At 46.0% G+C, this 25,036-nt stretch overlaps 1 protein-coding gene across 6 annotated transcripts in view; it reads left to right on the top strand.

The window, feature by feature from the left end:
• ARHGEF12 (Rho guanine nucleotide exchange factor 12) overlaps positions 1 to 25,036 on the top strand; it is a 1,284,704-nt gene that overhangs the window by 352,888 nt on the left and 906,780 nt on the right. For all 6 annotated transcript variants that reach the window (XM_069614339.1, XM_069614338.1, XM_069614336.1 and 3 more), the window contains 3 exons: positions 15,738 to 15,795; positions 16,326 to 16,492; positions 17,320 to 17,397. In XM_069614339.1, the coding sequence (XP_069470440.1) occupies positions 15,738 to 15,795; positions 16,326 to 16,492; positions 17,320 to 17,397 (303 nt within the window). The remainder of the gene's footprint in view (positions 1 to 15,737; positions 15,796 to 16,325; positions 16,493 to 17,319; positions 17,398 to 25,036) is intronic.

Here is a 25,036-nt window from a genome sequence, read left to right as displayed (position 1 = left end):
AAGAGACATTTTGCTGGCTTGACACGCATCTACCCCCCGGTTCGTAGTCTGCACCCGCCTTGGGACCTAAATGTAGTCCTGACGGTGTTGTGCCATAAACCCTTTGAGCCAATGGCTATGGTTGACCTCAAGTACGTGTCCTGGAAAGTGTCCTTTCTGGTAGCCGTTACGTCAGTGAGGAGAGTGAGTGAGCTCCAGGCATTGTCGGTGGAGCATCCTTTCTTGGTCTTTCACAAGGACAAGGTAGTCCTTCGGATGAACCCAGCTTTCCTACCAAAGGTAGTGACCGAATTCCATCTGAATCAGTCGATTTCCCTTCCGGCCTTTTTTCCGAACCCTGCCTCGGAGGCAGTAAGGGTTCTACACTGCCTGGATGTCCGAAGAGCTCTTAACTTCTACCTGGACAGGACTTCTGAGCTTCGGAGCTCTTCCCAACTGTTTGTGACTTTCGGTAAGCCTCAGGGCAGGTCGGCGTCCAAGGCATCCATTTCCATATGGATTAACGCCTGTATCACGGAATCTTTCACCGTCCAAAAGCTGAAATCTCCTAAAGGTATCCATGCACACCAGGTGTGAGGCAAGGCAGCCGCGGTTGCTTTTCAGAAGTATGTTCCCTGGGAGTCCATCGCTAAAGCAGCTACTTGGGCCTCCCCATTTGCTTTCTGTAAGCATTACTGCCTCGATATGAGCTCTAGAGCTAACGCTCAGTTCGGCCAGGCTGTGCTGAAGGACCGGTTTCAGTAAGGGGTATTTCCATCCACCCATAGTTCCTGTAAGGACTGCTTGGGAATCTCCCATAAGTATGGAGGAAAGGGGACGGGACGTAGGAGTATTACCAGGTTGCTCACCACCTTATTCCTAGTCCATAGTCCCCTTTCCTCCATATGCCCGCCGCCGTCCCCTCTAATAAGGTTCCTCTGTCATTGCTAATGGGTCTTTGACCCTGCGATAGAAAAGGACTGATGGGTAATGCGCGGGGCGGAGCCAAGGTGGGCGGGGTTACGGCCGCGTGCAGGGCCCCGCGCAGGAAACGGAGGAGGGACACATTTTTGCAAAAAATTTGGATGCTTTTTACAAAGTGCTCCGGTCCCGTCCCACAGGACGGAGAGATGTCCCATAAGTATGGAGGAAAGGGGACTATGGACTAGGAGTAAGGTGGTCACTACGGTGAGTAACCTGGTAAAACTGGCTGGTTGCCTCTCGGCTGGCACCACTCCGGACATTCCACTCGCGCTGAGGAACACTGCGACCTACAAGGAAGGAAAACACAGGTTTGCAAAGGCAAGACTTTGCAGCGCTGCGCATAGCGCTTACTTACTGCATCATAGCGCTCTTAATGCGCCATCATTTACCAGCGGGGCTCAACCAAGCCAGTTTGCCACGCTGAAGCTCCGCATACCCAAGGGAGAAAAAAGAGACATTTTAAACAAAGAAAGGGATGCAGGATAGCAAAAAAACTAAAGAACAGCAATAAAACCTACCTGAACAATATCAAACGGGCCGGCGTCAGTGAAGTAACTGCACCGCACTCGCCCATGAAAGACAACGCGTCTCTGCAAAGAAGACAGGACGGAGAGCACGCCTAATTTTTCCACAAGGTGAGGAGAGGGCGCCAGAGGGACTGAAATCATACGGGGGTGGAGGGAGGATACTTACCCCAGTTGGTCAGTCTTGAACAGAGTCCTCCTGTATTTTCAGGCAGATCCTTCCCCGCAGACCACATCGGGGCAAAGCTGAGAAGCATACCAGCGAGTAACCTGGCTGGGTGGCGTCCATGTGGATACCAGGTGAGTGTAATACAATGCTGGCTGGCCAAAGTGGTTTGGGGAAAACTGTTTCCTCTGATAGATCCTGGGGTACAGATAAGGTAAACTTTGGGCTACCTGCCTGGACCCCAATGACCCACTTGGGACCTGCTAGCATTTGGGGCCCACTTACAGTGGCTCCACCTACAGTTATAGAACCATCTTGTGGGCTGTTGGAGAAAGAAGTGACTGAAAGTGGCCACAGGAAGGGCAAACTATAGGTACAAGATTTACCCCCAGCACTTGTCTATCCAGGGATTGCTTCTGGTATAAAAGATCCCCAGGAGGTCATGTAAGGAATACAGGACAAAGGGGGGAGACTGTTCAATATGTCGGTAATGGATTGAAAGGATCTACTTAAGTAAAGATAAATAAGAGGTGGATGATTCAGCTAATACGTTAAGAATAAGAAGCCTATTGGGTCCTGATGAGAGGATCTGCTTAAATATTCTGAGAATATTTGCTGAAATCTGAGCGTTAGCCCTTGTGAGCTCGAACAACATCTCTAGGGTGTCTTTTCTGAATAGAAACTGTACTGATGTGAGTTACTTGTTCCTTGACTCCCCACTGGTTAGAGAACTTATTCTGACACACAGAGATCTTACGGAATATGGGCTTTGAAATAGTGCAAAAATCATTGAGGGATGGGGATTTACCGACCCTACAAAAAGAACAGAGTAGGGTGGGCATCATCCCTATACACTTGGAAGGAGGAGGACAGGAATGTAAATACTGCTAACCTAGGAAGGGAACAAGCAAAGGATATTGATTAGGCCGCTGTGATCTCAACCCTGTGGCAGAAATTGGTCCCATAATGATCCTGTACCCCAATTAGGGACTAATATATTAAGTTGTCCTTCAAGTCATGGAATACCAGAGGACACCAGCATCGTTTTAGTAACCCTCTCTGTCTTGCAAACATACGAGAAGCAAATATCATCTGCCTACAAGAAACATGGTTGTCCAGTTCCCCTATATTAGATGGGTACAAGATATACGCTCAATTAACAAAAGCTTAAACTGGGGGAAGACCTTCAGGAGGCCTGATTACTGCAATTGGGAATAATCTGGGCCTCGATGGTACCGTTATAGAGGGCTTCCCTTTTGGAGCTTTGGGGGGTGGAACTTACATCAAGGTTTGGTGATATAAAGCTCTTGATTATAAATATCTATTGGCACATAGGTATTTCTATCGCTGAAACTTTCGTGACAAAGATCTGCACTTTAGTGAATGGCTGTTGAAGCATGAGAGGGGTTGGATCATTGTAGTTGGTGACCTAAATGCTGAATGTGGATTTGAAAAAACACCATGGTGTGTTTGTGAAGTGGACATGAATGAAAGGGGAACAACAAGTAAGAAGAAAATTGGTAAAATCTGGTATGTAGTACTAGGTAATGTTGGACTCTCGCCACCGGTGGGCTCTAAGAATATCTCTACTCAGTCCTCAGACTGGCATGCGTGGCATTGAGGTACTAGTTCTATGTTTGATTATATCTTTCTTGACACTCACCTAAGAAGTAAATATACTCCCTTTATGGTGACACCAAATGACTGGAGTGATTATTCTATCAGAAACCTTTGATGTCAATGTTACTACTAGGTATTTTAGACCTCATACCAATTTGGTTTCAGTTACGTCGGGTTCTGCTGTTAGGTGGACACCTGGTAATGAAATCCTAAATCATAAGCTTGGGGCTTCATTAAGTGCAACCACTATGGAGTGGAAACTGAATCATTTTAACGTAGAGGAAATACAAAAACGATGTGGGTCTGTGAATGGTAATATTGGTATAACAACGAGATGTGGCACGAGTATAAGACCTACCCACTGCTATAACCACGAGGTTGCACAAGCTAAATGTATTATGAGAAGAGATCTACTACGCTTGCCTAGGATTTCAAATCTTGATGAGATTTCGTTAAAAACACGTACCAGCCAAATTAAAGAAAAATATAGAAACTTTTGTAAAGCGATTAAATGTCAACTACTCCAGGTTGACGCTGAGAGAATGCTTGGGATTTTGATTAAGGAAAAGGTTAGTTCTTTTTGGTCCCTGGTTAATGGACAAGAGCCCAACCTTGTATCCCAATTAAACTCTATCTCGGAAAAGGATTGTCTGATATTTTTCTCAACTCGATTTGGGCCAGTGATGGGTTCGGATGCCCAAGGGGGAGGGCTAGATTGGGAAAACCTGGTGTTTGAGAGATGGAACCCTGTCCTGGATATTAACCACGTAGTGAACTTAATCAAAGGTACTAAGATCTCGGGCAGCCGGGCCGAACGGCTTAACAAATAATAGCTTTAAAGTCAGATCCATTTCTTTGGGCGAACCTCCTATACTTTGAGTTCAGCGATATTCTGAAAACTGGTATTGCTCCATCTTCCTGGAGCACTACGCATATAGTCCTGATCTTTAAATGTGGGAGTAGGTAGGACCCGAAGAACTCCTGACCCATAGCCCTGATAGATGCTGACTGTAAAATCTTCTCGGCTTTCCTCCTAACGCATCTTTTAGCATGGGAAAAACAATTTCACCCACTTAATGTGTATCAGACGGGGTTCTGTAAGGGTCATTCTACCAATGTGAACGGGTTAGTACTGAAATCCCTACAGAAAGATGCTTGGAGTAAGGTGAAGGGACAAACATTCATGGCCTTGGTCGATCTTTCGGCCGCATTTGATTGCGTTAATCGCAATAGGCTGTGGCAGAAGTTAGCAGGATGGGGCCTGACTTTAGGCCTGCTAAGACTTATTGTGGGTGTCTATAACAACTGTGGTATACAGGTACGTCTCAGCCAGTTGGGCGTACATGTCAGCCAGGGTACAATGTTTTCAGGGGGGGCTTGAGGGAGGGGGAGGGTTAGACAAGGTTGTGTCCTAGTTCCCTGGATTTTCAACTAATACTTATCCGATGCGGGACTTGTTTGGGAAATGAGGGACTGCTTGCACCAAGAGTGGGACAAAATAAGATTATATGGTTAGCATATGCAGATGACTTTCTATTATTCGATTGTACAAAAATATGTCTGGAACGGCTGTTAGATTCTTTTGCCAGGTATGCTAAAGATAATGATTTAATTATTAACCCAGATAAGACAAAAATATTGTCCTTCTCTAAGGTGGTGCGTAAAAAGCAACTTCTAGTTTGGCACATAGAAGGAGCAGCTGTAGGTGTGTCTAATAGCCTTACGTATTTGGGCTTTGCTTTTGGTTAGCAGGGAACAAAGACTTTGCTGGCCATAGTTTGGCACATAGAAGGAGCAGCTGTAGGTGTGTCTAATAACCAAAAGTAAAGCCAAATACGTAAGGCTAACAACAGGGAACAAAGACTTTGCTGGCCAATCTAAATTGCAAAGCATGGCTTTTAGAATCCCAAATACAAAGAATAGACCGAAAGTTTGGCAGGTTTACATTGAGACTGGCCTTGATGTTCTCTGAAGGCAAAATAGTTCCAAAGCTAACCTACGGTCTTGAACTATTCCCTGCGGTGACAAGTTCAGCCTTGAATAAATTAGAAGGTAGTATTTGGAGACGGGTCCTCGGTGTCTCTCGGGCAGTTCCTGTACCAGCTATTAGGTTTGAACTTGGATACGTTTCACTCTGGGCGCATGTCCAATGGAAGATGTTAACCTTATATGGGAAAATGATGGCTCCACTGCTAAACTCACTGAGTTATTGAGTAGGAATATGGAAAACAATATATTTTTGGTGAAGTTCAAAAATAACTGTGAAGATATCCTACATTATATTGATTCCGATCTGGATACCCTTATTGGAAACCTACAGTTAACAAAAAAACGCCTCTTGGGCTACGACTGGATTAAGACTACAGAGCAGTTCCATGCGTATAGCTCTGAGCCATTTGAGCCGTCAACATAAAAGACGAGGAACTGTCTCGCAAATACTACTTATCTTCCCTAATCAGTACGGTCAGGGAATTCTGTTAAGACTCAGATGGAATTTACTAGCAACAAAACAGATATTGATCAGAAGAAATCATTCATCACCACAAGAAAGTAACTGCAGGTTCTGTGATATGAAGGGTGAAAATGCTAGGCACTTAATTATGGAATGTAGAGCAGTGAAAATCTTAAGGCAGGTCCACTTGGGTACTCTGTGAAATTATTTTACATATACATCGGACAATATAGTTTGGTGGTGTTGTCTTAATATTCAAAATACCCATGAAGGACTGGCCTTGTCGGGCTTTCTTAAAAGTATTAAGTTGGGGTAGAATTTGATTCTGTTGTTTTGAGTTCTGTAACAATGTTTCTTTCGAAGGGATTGTGTCTTCCGACGTTTTCCTTATCTTAGATAATTCGTCTCCAGCTTGCTGGCCTCGGAAATGTTTTCTCTGTAGAGGGCGCTGGCCTCGACATCCGACGAGTTGGTGTCCCTCGACAGCCACCATATCGGCGCCGACGTCACCATGCCCATAAATAGACACGCGCGGCGTCCGTTGCTCAGTTCTGTTTTTCCGCGCTTCGTGGGGCCTTGGAATATCGTTGCTCAGTTCAGTCAGATAAACCTCTTATATTTCCTCGATAAAACCAACTGGTACTCGATGGCTTCCTCATCCGAACCGACGACTCCGCGGTCCGGCTTAAAAAAATGTCGAGACTGCGGGAAGAAAATGTCGCTAACGGATCCTCACAGGATCTGTTTGTGGTGCTTGGGAGCCATGCACCATTGTTCGGAGTGTGAGGACTGCATGTCCATGACGGCGAAAGCCTTGAAGGAGCGCAAGGGGAAGCTTGAGAGAGGTAAGTCAGTCAAAACCTCCTCGAAAGTTTCTTCGGTTGAGGCATTCGTCTCCTCACCGTCGAAAGCATTCCCATTCTAGGTCTCGAAGTAGCTCCCACCACTCGTCGAGATCTAGACACTCAAAAAAGAGACATCGAAGATCCCCTTCCTCGTCATCTTCTGTTTCCCAAGAAAGGGTCTCCTGTCCCACAAAACACAGGTCTCAGGCTGAGTGGGAGGAATTCAGGAAAAAGATGCTAAGCGTCTTTGAGGAAGCAGAGTCGTTGCACCCGGCGAAAGAGTCCACCCAAGAGCGCCACGGGCCATCGGGTAGGAAGGCATAATCTTCGCCGTCGTCAAAAGTCCCTGCGACTCATGGATAGGCGCCATCAACGCCGTTATCGAAGGGTTCTTCGCATCGGCCGATCGAATCGATGCCATCATCGACGCCAACATCGATGCTGATAAAAGAAAAAACCATGGCTACCTCACAGCCAACGGTTATACCCAGAGCCTCCAGCACGACGCTGAGAATATCAACATCCTCGAGCAGGATCCCGATACTCTTGAGTTCCTCGAGGCCTCTTCCAGTTTTCTCGACGCCTTCGAAGCCTTTTACATCGGCGTCGACGACATCAACCTTTTCTTGGCCAATAATGACAAGTTTGGCTCCTTCTGCTTTAGAAATGGGTTTTACACCATTTCCGAGGTCAGAGTACCCCAGATTATCTTCAATCTATGAAGAAGGGGAGGATTCTGATCAAGAAAGACCCTTCGGGCTGCAGAGGACCACACCACCTGTTTCAGAGGATTTTACCTCTGAAGAAAGAAGGTTGAAAGACCTACAGGAATCATTACATGAGGCAAGTGGGTTGGACACTTCCCCAGAAGTGCAATTTGTCAAACCAGACCCAGGGGAACATGCCGAAACCCCATATAGAACCCTGATGGCAAGAATGATTGAATTCATGGGTTGGTCTGCGCCTTCACCTGTTTTTCAACAGGATGACCTTACAGACCTACTAGATAAAGGTCCACAGGAGGATCCTGTGGTCCCTTTCCATACAGCTTTACAAAGGAAGATTTCATCAAATTGGGAAACTCCTGAGGTTATCCCTGCAGTCAATAAGAAATTGTCAGCAAAGTATAGGGTAGCTGAGGCTGACCCTGAATATTTATCAAAACACCCGACTCCAGAGAGCCTGGTGGTTCAAGCGGCAACTTCATCAAGCAGCAGATCCGCTTATCCTACTGTCCCACAGGACAGAGATGACAAAAGGTACGATTCTATGGCAAAAAGTCTTTTCTGCTTGTAGTATGTCGTTTAAGTCCATCAACGCCACTTGTACGCTCGCCAGGTTCAGTCACACACTGTGGGAGTGTGCTTCATCAGCGGCTGACTGCATACCGGAAGGAGATGAAAGGGAAGCCTTCCTTAACATCATTTAAGATGGCAATGATGCCATATGCAAATCTCTTCAAACTGGCATCGATTCCGCTGACAGTTTCAGCAGGGCCATGGCGGCAAGTACTACAATCCGCAGGCATGCGTGATTACGAATGTCTGGCTTTGCTCCAGATGTACAGGCCAGACTTTTGAATATGCCCTTTGACGGCTCTTCTTTATTCGGTAAAAAGGCTGATGAGAGTCTGGAAAAGTTGCAAACATTTAAAGCAGCAGCAAAATCTTTAGGAGCTGCAATCCGCCAAACTCCTTTTCGCCCCTCAGGAACCTCTGGGAGAGGAAAGTCCTTTCGCTGTTATTCCGCATTCGGGAAGGGCAGAGGACAGCCGGCTCAGAGGCCAAAGGAGATCCACCTGAGGTGGATGAGTCAAAAGTACTAAGGCCGCAGCAGCAGCAGGTGCCTCTTTATCCTCGGCATCTACATCAGCCGCCCCCAAACCACTCTGAGGTCTTTCCACACAACACCTGTAGGGGGCAGGTTAACTCACCATCTGACAAAATGGCAGGCCATTACGTCAGATGCTTGGGCATTGGAGACGGTTGCCCAAGGTTACTGCCTACCCTTTCTACACATCCCTCAGACTCATCCACCGGGGCACAGCTCTCTAAAAGTTCCAGATCCGCTCCTCTTGCAGGAAATTGTAGACCTGCTAGAGAAAGGTGCCATAGAACCGGTACCTGTAGCGGAGAGGAACAAGGGCTGGTACTCTCCCCTACTTTTTCATACCGAAGAAGGACGGAGGACTGAGACCCATCTTGGATTTACTGGAATTGAACAAGTTCCTCAGGAAGGACAAGTTCAAGATGGTAACTCTCTCTCAGATCCTTCAGGCCCTCCAGATCCAGGACTGGCTGGTATCTCTGGACCTCCAGGATGCTTATTTCCATGTGCCAATCCATCTCAAACACAGGAGATACCTGAGGTTCGCAATTGGCGGCTCTCATTATCAATTTCGAGTTCTGCCATTTGGGCTGACCTCCGCCCCGAGGGTCTTCACCAAGCTAATGTCGGTAGTGGCTGCAAGTCTAAGGAGGGAAGGGATCCACGTCTACCCCTACCTGGACGATTGGCTGATCAGAGCTGTATCTTCGGAACAATCTCAGATCCAGCTGGATTATGTCTGCCACTTCCTTCACAAACTGGGCTTCTCCCTCAATTTAAAGAAGTCACAGATGATACCATCACAGAGACTCCAGTTCATCGGAGCGGTCCTGGACACTTCCCTGGGAAAAGCCTCGCCACCAGAGGTGAGGGCTCAAGATATTCTGCAGATGGTCAACGAGTTTCAAAATGCCCAACATCTCCCAGCCATCGACTTTTTGAGATTGCTAGGCCTCATGGAATCCTGCATCTTCCTTGTGCCAGAGGCTTGCCTGAGAATGAGATCTCTCCAGTGGGCACTAAGAACCCAGTGGTCACAATACTCAGGAAGAATGACAGATCTCCGGATTTCAGACCAGCTAGCCCACAACGTTCAATGGTGGGCCTATCCAGAGAACATCTTGAAAGGAGAACTGTTTTGGTAACCATGGCCGGAGATAACAGTAGTCAGACGCCTCACTCACGGGGTGGGGAGCCCATGCCAACGACTTGACCATCAGCGGTCATTGGTCTCCGTAGGAGTCCAAACTACACATCAACCTATTAGAGCTGAGAGCGATCAGACTAGCGCTGAAAGCTTTCCTGCAATCAGTACAGGGGAGAAATGTCCTGATAATCACAGACAACACGGTGACCATGCACTACCTCAACCAAAGAGGAGGCTTAGGGTCACTGCCACTGTGCAGAGAGGCAATGCAGCTCTGGTTTTGGGCAATTCGGGAAGGAATCTGTCTATCGGCAGTCCACCTAGCCGGAGAGAAGAACTTGACAGCGGACACTCTGAGCAGGCAGAGCACAATCTCCCACGAGTGGGAGCTAGCTCAGGAAGTCCTTCAAGAGATCTTCGCCCTTTGGGGAACCTCTCCGGTGGATCTGTTCGCCACCAGTACCAACAGGAAGTGCGATCTGTTCTGTTCAAGGGAATTTCCCCCGAGAGGAGCTCTAGGGGACGCGTTCGTAGTGGACTGGGAGTTTCCACTCCTGTACGCGTTTCCACCAGTCCCTGTTATTCCTCAAATTATCAGGAGGTTGAGAAGATTCCGGAAAACCATGATCCTAATTGCCCCGGACTGGGCCAGGAGAACGTGGTACCCGGACCTTCTGGATATGTCCATCTGCCCTCCAATCCGTCTTCCACTCAGAGAATCTTCTCTCGCAGAAGGGAGGTCAGGTTCTCCATCCAGACATCAGAACCCTCAACCTTCATGCTTGGCTTCTGAAAGGTTGAGGTACAAGGATTGGGACCTTCCTGATGACGTCATGGAGGTGTTGCTTTCGGCGAGAAGGCCAGCAACAAAGTCTTTATACCGCTGCCGTTGCAACAAATTTTGCAGCTGGTTTAGAGAGGACAATATCGACCCTTTTTCATGTGGTACACCAACAGTGTTATCGTTTCTACTCTACTTGGCAAACTCGGGCCTTCAAGTTGGCACTGTAAAAGGCTATCTCGCGGCGCTATCAATCTTCAAGCGCACTGCGGAGGAACCATCGTATTTCAAACTACCCTTCTTAATACAATTTCTCAACGGATTAACTAATGTTTATCCTCCAAGACCATTCCAAGTTCCCTTATGGGACTTAAATTTAGTCTTAAATTTCCTAATGGGTACTCCCTTCGAACCACTCCACTCTTGTTCGCTGAGATTTCTCACTCTTAAACCTGTCCTATTAGTAGCACTAACATCTGCTAGGAGGGTGATCGAATTACAAGCTCTATCTTGTAAACCCCCCCCATACAATTTTCCTAAAGGACAAAGTTGTCCTACAGGTGAAGCCTAATTTCCTCCCAAAGGTGGTTTCTGAATTTCACATCACTCAGAAAATGACCTTACCTTCATTCTACCCTCCTCCCCATCCGGGGAAAGAGGAAAAAAGGCTACATAGGCTGGACCCAAGGCGAGCTCTAAGCTTTTACATCAGCAGACTGGCTAGGATTAGGCAAGCAGATCAACTGTTTGTAGGCTACTCAGGTCACAAGTTGGGAACAGACCATTTCCAGGTGGTTTATTTTGGCCATTCTGGAATGTTATAAACTGGCAGGGAAAGAACCCCCCCTAGAATCTTAGGGCTCATTCAACCAGGGGTATCGCAGCCTCTTCGGCCTTCCAAAGAGGGGTACCGGTCTGAGAAATGTGTGGCTGCCACATGGTCGTCCGCACATACATTCACAAGATTTTACAACCTGGATTCCTCCGCTAGTCAAGAGACCAGATTTGGCAAAGCCGCATTACATTCGGTTCATTCCTAAAAGGGATACATGACATTACTCCCACCTCCAATTACATGCCACTGCTATGGGAGTATATCTAAGATGAGGAATACGGCGGAGGACACAATCCCTTCGAAGAACAAGTTACTTCTTACCTGGTAACGTTCTTTCGATGGACTGTTCCTCCGACGTATTCCTCATCGCCCCTCCCATCCATCCCCGCAGTAATACTTCCCTTGTGGTTGCAGCTCACGCTCCTTCAAGGTCAATGGCCAATTCATGCAAGACTTATCTTATGCTACAAAATGGAACTGAGCAACGGACGCCGCGCGTGGCTTTTTATGGGCATGGTGACGTTGGCGCCGATACGGTGGCTGTCGAGGGACACCAACTCGGTGGACGTCGACGCGCAGCGTCCTCTACAGAGAAAATATTTCCGAGGCCAGCAAGCTGGAGATGAATTATCTAAGATAAGGAATACATTGGAGGAACATCCAATCGAAAGAACGTTACCAGGTAAGAAGTAACTTGTTCTTTTTAACGAATTGGGTGAATTGTGTAAAGAAATGTTTTTTACTGTTCATTGAATCAGTGTTCTTTTCATTTATCAAATTGATTTCTTTTATGCTACTGTTATTTTAGCTTTTTCTGGTTTTTTTTTCTTTTTTTAAATTGTAATATACTTTTTCAATTTTTTTTGTTGCTTGTATGACATACCCTTTGCTGGACTTCTGGACCTTTTTCTTTATGTCCTGAATGAGTAGAGCTTTTTCTTTGTCCTGAATGAGTAGAGCCTTTATCCACTCATTGATTTTTATTTGCTCTGACTTATGGAACTCTGTTCTGTGTTTTACCTTTACTATGGAGTCTACTTTCTTCCATATCTCTTTTAGGGCATCTGTGTTTAACTTTTGTAGCACAACGCTCCTTACGGGCAGTGTTGCTGGGAACCCTTTGGGTTCTCCTTTGAGATTCTTTCTTTATCCTTACTAACTACAGTTCTTGAGGATGGAGCGTTAATTTGTATCCCTCCTAAAGCCTTATCATATGCTGCTTCTGTGACCTTTTAGTTACATAGACAGCCCTATATTAATGGCTGGTGGCAGTGGACGTGTTCTACCAGCTATTGTGCTATTTCTTACTGCAGACTGTATTCCTGGTTGTGCACAATAGGGTTACCTATGTTCTAACCTGGTGGCTCCTTTCTTTTTTCCCCATTTCTATCATGGTTGTTCTTTGTTAGCCCTTCTATCATTCTCGAAGGGGGAGGTCTGTGCGTGTGTTTTGCCTTTGGCGGGAACCCTTGGGTGTCCCTGCCTAGGCTGCAGTGTGTTTGTGCAGGCAAGAAGTGGGGGAGGAGTGTTTCACTCCCCTGCCCTGTGTCTGCCTGAGTGGAACCAGTGCCCACTGGGGGGGGGGGCAGACTATCCTGATTGGCCAGCCACCTGCCCCTTCCTGTAAATGATTGAGAGATTGCAGAGGAGTGTGTTCTGAAACTGAATAAAAGGTAAGGTTCCTGAGGTGAAAGGCAAGTCGACCACTGGAAACTAAAGTAACTGAAGAAGATGACCAGAGATGCCTGCAGACCCTTCGCATCACTGTGAAACAACCACTGCTGCCCGACCCCTATTTCTGCTCGACAGAGTGGACAATCCCCCTCCCTTCCCCCCCGCCCCCTTTGGCTGGTGGGACCAACCAGCCCTGAGACGAACTACGAATTGAGCCATCTCCCGAGGTGCTGTGCCTCCCCAGAGCTGTAGACCGCAATTACCATGTGACCGAACGATTTGCAGTAACACCTTTGAAAGGCCGAATCCGTCCAAGTCTTTTCTGAGCTCCAGGTGAAACTCCAGAGACATGATCCGACTCATCCAAGTCCCTTCACCAGAGTGCAGGACTCCAAGAATCGAAGATTGACCCGGCGAATCCCATCCTTTGTGGTGCTGAAAAAAATGTGCCCAAACCGCAGACTGGCCAGAGAGATTGAAGAAATCCATGCCTTGGATCCTCTCACGAGACTGTTGCAGAGACATTCCATTCAGAGTCCTTAGACCGAGCCTGTTACTGCTTCACAGAGGCGAATCCAGCCACAAGCATTTCCTCTAACCTAAGGTACTGGGGATGAAAGGTATTGCTTACCTTGCACCGAGAAGTCACTCCAGAGCGTTGGAGTGCGTGAAAAGGTACCCATGGTGTCCACTCTAGCTTCTGACCCAAGCTGCCGGCTTGTGTCCCCTTAGTGAGCCCTTTTGCAGGGTCTCCATCATTGTTAACTCTTAAAGTATCTTTTCCTAGAGACTAGACGTATCCTAGAGAACCTTTGCTGTTCTTCTGCTTCGTAAGACTGAGCCCTCTCCGAACTGACTTTTGCTTTTAGTTAGTGATTGGACTTTAAAAAAGCATTAGTGTTCCTAGAAAGTGTCCCTAGAACGTTAAGCTCTGATACTTTGACTAACCAACCCTTTTGCTTACTAAAAGACTGTTTTTTTAACTAAATACAATTACTGTTTATCTGTTTTAACGCGAGTGCGCAGTCGTACCGATCATACGGTATAACTGTCATTACTATCAAACTCTAACAATTGTACCGCGAGCAACTGCCACTCGAGCAGTGGCCTTTGAAAGCATTTATAAGTATTCCTTGGGTGTTGGTTAAGTGACCTAAGTATTTTAAGACTGTCCTTGTGTAAATATAATAAATGATATATTTTAATGTACTTGCCTGCAGCTCACATTTACCTCCTATGATAAGCCTGACAGCTCTGCCACCCTACCTAGGTTCCTTGAGTAGTACAGCCTTGTGCTAAGAGTTGGGGACTTGCATGCCAAGGGATAGTTTCATGAAGTCTTGCCTCAAGCGGAATTTTGTAAAACTTCCCTAACAATGCCCAGATAGTACCATTATGGAAGAGCCTGTCAAATTCCTGTCCAAACGGTATACGAAAGCCAAAACTGTTGTCTTTGTCAATGCTTGCGAAAATCTCTTTATTTTTTCCATCCGGACAACATTTTCTTCACTCCAAAAGAAAGATTATTCCTGGCACAGTTATGCTTCAAGATCATCACCAACGGGGTACATCTTGCTTGTGCAGGATATAAAACGAGGGGCCTACCACATCTGACTACTCCTGGACCCAGAAAATCCCTGAAGACTATTCCAACCAAGTTCAGGATACGGTTTATTTATTTCTTGGGTTCATTGAAACACCCATTCCCACATTTGTTGTTCTAAGTCTGGCTTCTGAAATCTTTGGCTCTCAAGGTATGCTGGACTGCCATCAGCAACAGCCAGCAAACTCAATGGTGAAAAACCATGTGAGCCATACTCCACAACAGGGGAGTATTCGGTTGCAGACCCCTGCTCTAAGTTGTTCTTTGAATTTACAATATTTGTAGACTTATTTGATCCTTCCTTGGAATCTATTGAAGGATTATTTTGTAAGCTCTTGCTTGCTGCCCTTGTGCCAAGCAGATCAATGGATGCAAGCCTTTTCTATGGACCTTGATTGTAAGCTCCATGCTGAGATTGTTTCCATTTTTGTCTGTATGATTCGATTTTATTTTAATTGTACAACACTATAGGTTTCATATTAGTTTTACCAAAGATTTATGCTCATTTTAGTTATAGTTGTTTGTTCCCCACTTCTAGAAACGCCTCCACTTTAGAAATGTATGGTCTGTAAGGCAAATTCGACTGAGTAGTTCTGTGAAAAATGTTTCCCCTGGAATTTCGTTAGCTTCTTATCAAGCCTGAGATGGACATCTTTGGGTGTTCAAAGGGTTGACATCTGCCAAGTTCCTTTGATGATGGGAAAGACAGAAGTTCTTTGTTCCTGCAGCAATAGCTAAGCACGCTATGGTTATTAACCGCCTTCTCTCTGTTCTTTCCATATTCCATCATCTGCTTTGTTATAAACGGCGAGAAAAGCTAAAAGCTGTTGGAAATAGTCACAGGCTCAGAAGTGGAGAGGATTAGAACTTTTATAATGTTGAAAACCAGTGAATTAGAAATGTTACCGACAGATGCTTGCTTCTAATACAATTATAACTGGGCTCTAAATATTGATGAGTTATTAGAAGTAACCTATACCAAGCTATATGGAAATCCACAATTGTCCCTTAGTAATTTGTTCATTTGCAGTTTGATATGAGAGTTTCAGTCCTGTTTGGTGAAGGAATATGCAGTGTGATCCAATGGATTAACAGAGCTCCCCTACGCCCAAATTAATACTGTGTCAAATAGATTACTGTTTTCCTTGGGACAGATCGTTTAGCTGTGTGAACGCCTCATTTTTAAAGCTGTTCCTATGGCAGAGTTATGGAATGTGTGATAGAAGGGGGCATTGAAACACTGCCTATTGGCAGGAGGATATATGCTGCGGTTTTAATGAGGGTTTCCTTTTTTTTGCAGGTCAATGGGACACTGGTTACCCGTTCCAACCACCTGGAGGTGGTGCAGCTAATCAAGTGTACGTGGATCTTGTAAAATATTCATTGATAAGCAAAGGAATAGTATACACTTGGCGTCCTAGCCAGAAAGGAAGGGACAAGTGATAACGTGGTGACTAATGTACATATTCCACATCTCTCCTTCTGTTCCCCTTCAGCTAAGGACTTTAACGTTTGTTACTAATGTCAAACAACTTTTTTTCAGGCTCTTACCATATGTTTTTCTTGGTATAGGAGTTTTACAGGATTTTCACTAGCGTTCTGATTGAAGTATGAACACCGAATATCATTTTTAAAAGATTGATGCAATACTTCAAAACTGAAATTCAATAATTGAATGTTTAATGTTCTCTTCATTGTTATTTATGCCCAGGAATTGTTTCTGTTCAATATTGGGAATGAATGAGCTTGTCCTTGGGTCAGCAGTTGTGTTTTGGGGTGATTAATAGTTGTAGGGTTTTTGAAGGAGCGTTAAATCCATAATCGTTCCGAGTTGCTCTGGTCCATTTTTAAAATATGCCTAATGTTTCTTTCTTTTACTCTATTTCAGCTGGCTCATATGTGGCTCTTACTGTGCAGGGACGCCCACCAGGGTCTCCGCAAATACCATTGGCTGATTCTGAGCTGGAATCCATAGCATTTGGACAGAACATGTCTCCTCATTCTCCTGGAACGACTGTCAATTCAGAAAGGATCACCAGCCCCGTGCTAATGGTGGTAAGCTAGCCTTCTCGGGCAGCAGAGCAGTCTCTACCTGGCCCATGTGTTGGGATATATGCTACAGGCTTAATGGTGGTTTCTTCCATCTAGCAGCATTGAGTCCCTATAGGCACTATACTGAGTTTCTCTCAGACTCCATTTTGTTAGGCTTCTAAGGTTTTTAAACTGAAGGGCATAGGTTTGGATTTCAGCAGGTCTGGTTACTCTTATTGTCAGTCTATCAAATTGCACCAATGTGTGGGCAATAGTGATAACTTTTTGGAGTTCTGGATTCCTCAGTGCATAGGCCGTATGGCCTCACTGTCTTTGAACACCCAGCATGTCTACAATACATTTTTGTATTTGTCATGTTCTTTTTCTGGGAGCGTTGATGTGTTTTTGTAAGCGCTTGGGATTCTTGAGTTGTATTCTGTTTCCCGAGGTAACCTATGCTGGGTCTCACCAATTATGTAGGTATCAAAATACTGTAGGCTCTCTGCTATATCTCTGCATGTATATGATGTTTCATTGTTGCTGCTTTTGATAGCGAGTCCCTTCATCCCAGTGTTCAAAAGGGGGTCCTATGCACTGTTTTGTTTCAAGTCTAATATCACAATGCTTTGTTAGCCTCACTGTAGCCTCTGGGGAAACTTAAAGCTCAATCATCTGTGGTTCTATCTGCACACTGGTTCTTGGTTGCCCAATAGGTTGTTTCATTTGGGGCCAAGATTTTAATGCATGCCAAATTGAATATCTTGCTCTTTTGGTAGTTTGTTTGCAATGTTTCCATATATCTTTTTCACAGTTCTCTGTATGTCTTTGCTCCTTACCCATCTCTTTCTCAGGAGGAAAATAGTATTGTTCACAGCCAGAAAGTGGAGATCCTGAGAAAAATGTTGCAACAGGAATTGGAACAGCTGCAGGTATGAGTGTACTGTATGTATAGCAAGGCATCTGTGTAGTTTGATTAGGGTCATACCCTGCTGATGGTGTGATAGGTGCTTAATCTCTATTGTGATTGGTGTCGGAAATGGTTTTTCATGTTGTTGCTTCCTGGATGTAGGGCTTCTTCTGATAAGGTTTTACCTAAGTCACAAAGGTCATATTTATATCTGGTTAGGAGAGTAAAGTATCTGCATTGTTTTTCACATGAATGTTGTTCATCTGACTCCTACTAAGACCAAACGGTGTAGCGCTCAACCAGATATTTACCTAGTTAGAGAAGAATCAATTTTTGCGGTTCTCTTCCCCCATTTTCCTGAAGTCCTAAACCTTTTGATTTTTCTCTACTTGTGTTGCTGGGTCTTTGGCTTTGTTTTTGTGTGCATGCAGACTTCACTGAAGCCTCCCCCTGTCACTGCAACCCTTTTCTTGATGTGCTGCCTTGGCAGCCCATATGGCTTTGAAGGCAAGGGAGCTTTTAAGCTCCCCAGTTTGGTCTGAGTTTCTATTACCCTCTGGGATTGGGTGGTGGGAGTTCCACGTTTGGCTTCACCAACAATTGTAGCCGTTTTTACAGCATTAACGGCCACTAGGATCTGCAACATTGTCATTTGCATACTAATGTATTTCTGTAAGTGTCACCCCCCAGCAGTTTTGTTTTCTGGCCTTCCTTTGTCTGTTGCCCCAGACATGCCCAATACATGCCCAGTAAACATCCTGGCCTGGTGGATCAGTGTGTATGGCAGTGTTGAGTCAGCCTGATTGACTGGCCTCAAAACCCTTTCTGTGCTGTTGTCTTTATGGTGGACTGGATAAATCGGCCTATGTGAGGAAAAGCTGATCAGTAGGAGACCCTCTGCTTGCCTCATCTTCTTACTGGCACTCGAGCAAGACTGCTGCTGGAAGATAGATGGGCTGCTGCCAACAATTAAGTTTCTGACATACTTGGCACAGCGAGTAGAGCGCTCGCTTTGACATCCGTGCAGAGCTTGCTAACGCAGGTTCGAATCCCAGCAGGGCCAAACTCAGCCTTTCATCCTTCTGAGGTCGATAAATGAGTACCACACACCGTGGGTAATAAGCAGCGCTCAGATACCAGAGGGTTCGTAGCGCTATATAAATGCCAAATTATTATTACTACTGGTGGGGCCCTGCTCCCTTTATCTTCAGCCTGCCTTGCTGTTTAAAAACCCTGGACTGGTTTCTCCCTAACTTTACTTCATTCTTACTAGTTGGCTCCACGATTTGCTTTCTGTTCATTTTCCTGTCAAAGCATCTTGAGTTTGGGAGTCTCCCCGTCCCAGGTTGAGTGCTGGGTCACCACAACTCCATCTCAGCTCTGTCTCTGGTTGTTCAGGGTCACATCCATCCATTACCCACTACGTGGGATTGTTCATTTCTGGCTGCCCACCCTCTTGTTCCTTGACCTGACCAGACCCTATTGGACTGGCTCCTTCACCTTCCTAGAGCCGTCTCCATTGTTGCTACTGCCTGGTGGTTCATTCTGGTAGACCAACTATTCCTCCATCTGTCTGGGTGGTGGCTGGTTCATGGTTCAAGTCCCTGGGTACTGAATGTCTTTCCTAGATGGGTAAAAGAAACCTTATACTTACTGGGTTCTCGTGCTGTTCCTTGGCTGAATCCACTGTGACTGGCACCATGAGTGCTTGTGTGTATGCCTCTGGGGTCTGTGGTTCTGGTATATTTCTTGTAATCTTAGTCTGGGGCAGTGGGGTATTGTAGCACCCTCCTACCGCATATCACTATTGACTTTGTCCTTACTGCTCTGCTGGTGGGATCTCGCCTATGATCCTAGAGCTCATCTTGGGAGAGGGATAGTGGATTTCACCTCTAGCGTTCCTATGGTTGGTTGCTTCCTTGGCTGCACCTGTAGTGTAGATCTGGTAGTGTAGATCAGCTTGCTTATTTACTTTGCTCTGTTATGTCCTTTAGGGAAAACATCAAACTTTTAAACTCATAAGTGACTTAAAAGGGACGTTCCAGAATGTGTACATTTATCCTGGGTTCCTCTTGGGTCCCTGGAGTTTCACACCAAACGCTGATTTTTTTATTTGGTATCTGTGATGTATTTGGGATATTAAAGTAATAACTCTCTGCACTGCACTCCGGTCCTTAGAAATGTATTGGAATTTGTTAGGCGAGATTTTATTTGCTGCTTCCCTCGCATAGACTCGCATAGACTTGAATGAGACACCCTACATTTTTGTTGTCTACATCCTAACCTGTCTTTTTGGAGCTAAGAAAGACCCTTAGCTTCCTTGCTTTTGCTCAATTCTTGTGGGGAGACTTTCCAGTCCCTAAGAACATCAGTACTGGGAGACCCATCCCCTTAGCGGAATTCTTGTTATTTTATAACTGCACAAATCACCTTACCATGAAGTGTTTTAGGGATTTTTAGTGTCCCTGTTACTTTTTTTCCCCTCCAAAATTACTGTTGCAGACACAGTGGACCTAATTGGAAGTACAGCAGTCATTCTGTTTCTGCTGTATTACCACTGCATTACTACAACATTACCATACACAGTTGCTTACAGGATTCCTTTTAGTTTAGCTTACATTTGCCTGGCTGTTTTAAAGGTAAAGTGCTGGTGTTCGGTTAGCAGAACCCCCAAACAGTGAATGGCTATACGTGTATAAGAAGTGGTTCTGTTAACATACTGATATTTTTATTGGACTGGATTGAATTGGGTGTCGTCCTTCCTCACTAACTGCTCCCAAGTCATCCTGGTCCCCTTCTCCTCTCCTACATATATCTTCACCCGTGGTGTCCTCCAGGGCTCTATACTCTGCCCCTGGTCTACCTTGCTCTCCTTGCACGCCTCATCTCCTCTTTCTCTTCCAACTTCCAGTGTTAGGCAGACAACCCACAGTTCTTCTTGAGACTCCCTGCTGACCTCTTACACCCTCCATCATCCCTGACTGCCTATCTGCCATCTAGTCCTGGTGGCCTCCAATGATCTCTGCCTCAACACCTGTAAAACTGAGATCCTTCCCATTGGGACCCCTGCTCCCTCCTCCTTCCCCTCACTCTGGCCTTCCTCCTTGGGCTCTCCCCCTGCACCTTCAATTGCAGCCAGAAACCTTGAAGTCATCTTCAACTCCCCTCTCTCTCTCTCCTTCCTCCCTCACACTCAGGACATTTCCTAGAAGTCCAACTATTGGCTCTTCCTTCTCAAAGGAATTTTACCTTTTCTCACTTTTCCTCAGAGGCACAAGGTGACTCGAGCCCTGGTTCTCTCTAGACTGGACTACTGTAACAGCCTCCTCCAATCTTCCTTCTTCCACTCTGCGATCCCTCCCGCTTATCCAAAATAGGGCAGCAAGACTTATCCTTGACCTTGAGCCCAGGGACTGCATCCGCCTCCACTAAAAAGTCTTCAATGGCTCCCGTTGGCCGCACGGATTAAATTCAAATCCCTCTGTATCATCCACAAGGCTGTCTGGGCCCGGGGACCACACTACCTTCAACTTTCATTCCTCTGGCACCAACTCTTTGAAATAAAGCTTTTTGCTAAACAGAGGGCAGGTGGTTGCTCACTTTCCTCTGCGGGCTCCCTCCTTTGGAATAGCCTCCCCCTCTCCCTGTGCCTTGAGCAGGATCTTCTCAAATTCCAGAAGCTCCTTAAGACTTTCCTCTCTTCCTCCTCCTTCCCTCCTTCTCTCCTCTGTTAATCCCACAGTTGCTGAATCCTTGTCCTTGGCCCTTATGCATCCTTGGGCCCCGACCTCCCACACCAATTCTTCCCTGCTCCTGTCTATCCACAGCACTTGCATTTCACACCCTCTGCTCTGGAGGCTCGCAGGAGTGGCCCAGGCCGTGAAGCACTCAACATTTCTAGCACTTGGTCAGGGACGTCATTTATGGGACGCCAGAGGTCGCAACTGCGACCTCTGTGGTCACCCTGTGGCCAGCACCATGTGGCTCTTTACTTCTAGAGTGGCTGGTTTTATTGTTAAGGCCCCTTAAAAAAAGGAAAAATAAGAACAGGAGTGCCACAAGTCTAACACTTTCAGCACTGACACTAAATAAGAAAGATTAGGAATACCAAATAATGTGTCTTTCTGGAATTCTATACAATACTTCCTAGACTCACCAAAGCTTTATTTCAGGCACACTTCAGAAGGTGAGTCACTGATTTAGTCTGTCCTTAAACGCCTCGATTCAGCCTTTCATCCTTCTGAGGTTGATAAAAGAGTACCAACACAGGTTGGGTGATAGTGGGTGTATATTTTTCTATATAAAGCGCTTAAGCGTAAGTGCTATATAATAACACATCATTATCATTTGTTCATGGACGTCTGCTTGCATTCACAGTAATTTGGTAATATGGGCCTATACACACTGATCTTAATGGTACATAAGGCGATCCATTCTTGTATGAAATCTTCATTACATTATAGTGATATCATAACCATATTTTTTGTTGTGTACAATGCTATGTGATAGCACTTCCTGTTTTGTCAACGGGTGAAAGGTTGCATTCCATCGCATCCCGCGATATCACTTTGGGGTGGGGTCAAATGACATCACTTCCTGTGATATCACCAGGGGGGTCAATGATCCTGTGATGTCACTTCCGCTACCCCTGGCATTTTGGTGAAATGACGTTCCTGCACTTGGTCTATGGCTCACCCACAAGCTCGGACTCCCCAGGACTTACCCCCCTCTTCCTTTCTACACATTGTGAATACTCATAAGGCATAGTAGGTTCGTCCCTTCCTCCCTTCCCCCTCTGCTCTTAAATATTTGTGTTGTAAAGTATTTCCCACCCTCGCTCCCTCCCTGCCCCTTTCACACCTCCCTTAGCCTTACAGTTGTGCTACCCGAACTTGATGGAGATTGGCTAGACATCAGTGTCTCCCTGTTTAATACTATAGGATGGCCTCTCAGAATCCACCTCCGTGGTTAATTCTGAAACTTCATCTCTTATGAAAGATTTTGTTTGCGACTTTCCTCCCATAGACTTTTATGGGGACACCCTTTTTTTTTTCTTTTGTTTACCTGCAACCTGACTTTCTGGAGATGGGCCCATTTGCTTACTTATCTTGCTTTGTGCTCGTTTGGATGAGGAAACTGCTCAGTTCTTATGACTATTAGTATTGGAATACTAGGTTTCCTTGGTGGATTCATGTATTTTTTTTTTAAAAACACTTTATTTTTGGATCGGAGGAATATCAGAATATCAAAACAGTTCAGATACAGTAAATTAACATTCTAAATGAACCTCCCTCTCTTTCTGATGTTAACCAAAAATAGACGAAACGTTTCAACCTCTGAAAGTTCGTCATTTACCATTTGGAAATTCCCCCACTTCTTTCCCCTTTAATCTTCCCCTTCCCCACCCTGCTTTAACTAACATTTCATAAAAATATCATAATACATTAGAGATCAACATATGAAAGGGTTCCGTTTAGGGTTAATCCTGAGTTCATTCCTCCGTGCTGTTATCCCTCATATGACATGTATACTCCTGAGAAGCCGGGGTTTAAAAAAGAGGGCCTCTCTATCGCTCACACACTCATGGAACGGGGACCAGGTCGCCAGACATTTTTGATATTTTCCAGCCGTAAGTGCAGATTTTCTCCATGGCCATCACTCCCCAGATCTTGACCCACCACCATGCCACTATGGGACCCTCCTCATTTTTCCAGTTTTGCGCTAGGGTCATCCTTGCAGCCGTTAGCAGTTGAGTAATGAGAGAGGCAGTCGCCCCGGACATTGCATATTTGCCCTCAATCGGGACACCTAATAGGATAGTTTTCGGGGACATCGGAAGGTCCACACCTGTGATATCTTTAATGTGGCCCATAATCTCCTTCCAATAGACCGTTGCCTTGGGGCATGACCACCATATGTGGATTAGGTCCCCTCTCTCTCTCTCCACAGTTTCTCCAGCAGAATGGCAAGCTGTCATGATGCCTACCCCCGGGAGCAGGCATCATGCCCCCGGGTAAAAGCCCAGCGGTTACTTATAGGGGCTCTTTGGACTCTGTCCTGGCGCCTTTGGCGCCAGGCTCATGTTGGACATCAGTCCTGGCGCCATAGGCGCCAGGTTCATAAAGGAAGGTGTTTTGTGCACTTACCTGATGCAGACCATGCTGCAAGATTCAGGCCTCCCTGAGACCTGAAAGGGACTATTTTTTCATTGGGACTATTTTGCCACTCGGGCGTGGCCAGGGAAGGATACTTACCTGGAACTACTTTGGGGGTTATTTAAGCCACGCCCAGACAGTAGCTCACGCTTCGCGTTGTTCTGCATCCAAGCAGCTGAACGCTCACCATGTCTGCTCCTGCATCTGGTCTCCAGCCACGCCCGCCTCGATCCTGGAAAACCTGTAAGGAAAGAAAAGAAGAGAAAGGTGAAAACCAAGAATTTTATCAAACTTCTTACCAACATCCGGAACCATCACGCCAGCGTACCTGAGAAGAGACTTTCATTTAAAAGCACCACGTTGCTCGCTGCAGCGCCGCACTTCTCTCACCTGTCCTCGGGAGTTCTTCTGGCTACACCGCGACTGTCTGCACCGGTTGCCACATCTCTGCGCCTAGGGGAGAGAAGAAGAGACGAAAGGTGAGCAGAAGGAACATATGAGGAAAAGCCTAATTTTCCGCCATAACACTTACCGGTCTTCTGTTGGTGGATCATTCCTCATTTCGGGTCGGCGCCGCTTCGTTGGCAGGTACCGCACCCCAGCCCCTATGGGGAAAGGACAAAAGACATTACTGGAGGAATGTAAAGACATTAAGAGGGATCGCCCCCATCACTAACTCACCTGAGTTTACCATCGGCAATTCAATCCCTCAACGCATCGCCTTCATTCTGCACCTGAAATAAAGGACAGATCACAGGTTAGGAAGGCAACAGAAAAGGAGGCTCAAAGTCAAGTGGATTTTGCCAGGATCATTCTGAAAACCAGTGAAGTAACTGGGCAAACACGCGCCCCTGCACCAGAAGCAGGATGGAGAGTTCATCCTTTCAAACCATAAGGTGAGCTTCAACCGGGGATTTCGGAGGAAGTTAGAGAAGAATGAAGGGGGGAAGGGGAGAGCAAGCACACTATTCTGCAGACTGTTAATCCCCTTTCTCATCTGCAGAAGGATATTCCTACGGGCCAGACAAGCAAGATTTGAGGGTCCTGTTCAGTCGGTGTTCCGAGTTCTGCGCATCACGCTCGAAGAGGCCACAGCAACCCAGACTAGACCAGCGCCTCTGTGGGAGTCAGGTGAGCGTTACACAAGTAGGTCTTGGTGATCTTATGTAAACGGTGCGGGGGCATGTACCACCTAAAGCACATTTTATAGGCGGATTCTTTAATTGAGGTGCATCTGGAGGCACCAAGAGCTTGTGACCATATTTTGCACCACTCTTCTTCCGTTAGGGATTCTTGCAAGTCTCTTTCCCAGTTCACTTGATATGGGAGGCAATCTGACGTTAGGGAGTTTAAAAGGAGTTTATAGTGTCTGGAGACCCCTTTTTTGGGCTGGCCCTCCTGTAAGGTTAGTTCCAGGCCGGACGGTGATCGTGTACCCGCTCTTTTCACCATGGGTTGAGTTATCCAATGTCTGATTTGCATATACCTGTATCGCTCCCTTTCTCC

This window comes from Ambystoma mexicanum, chromosome 9 (assembly GCF_040938575.1).
Source record: "Ambystoma mexicanum isolate Mex_15411 chromosome 9, UKY_AmexF1_1, whole genome shotgun sequence".
Classification (NCBI taxonomy): domain Eukaryota; kingdom Metazoa; phylum Chordata; class Amphibia; order Caudata; family Ambystomatidae; genus Ambystoma; species Ambystoma mexicanum.
Note: the sequence above shows the minus strand (reverse complement) of the source record. Positions and strands in the feature narration are given on the sequence as shown.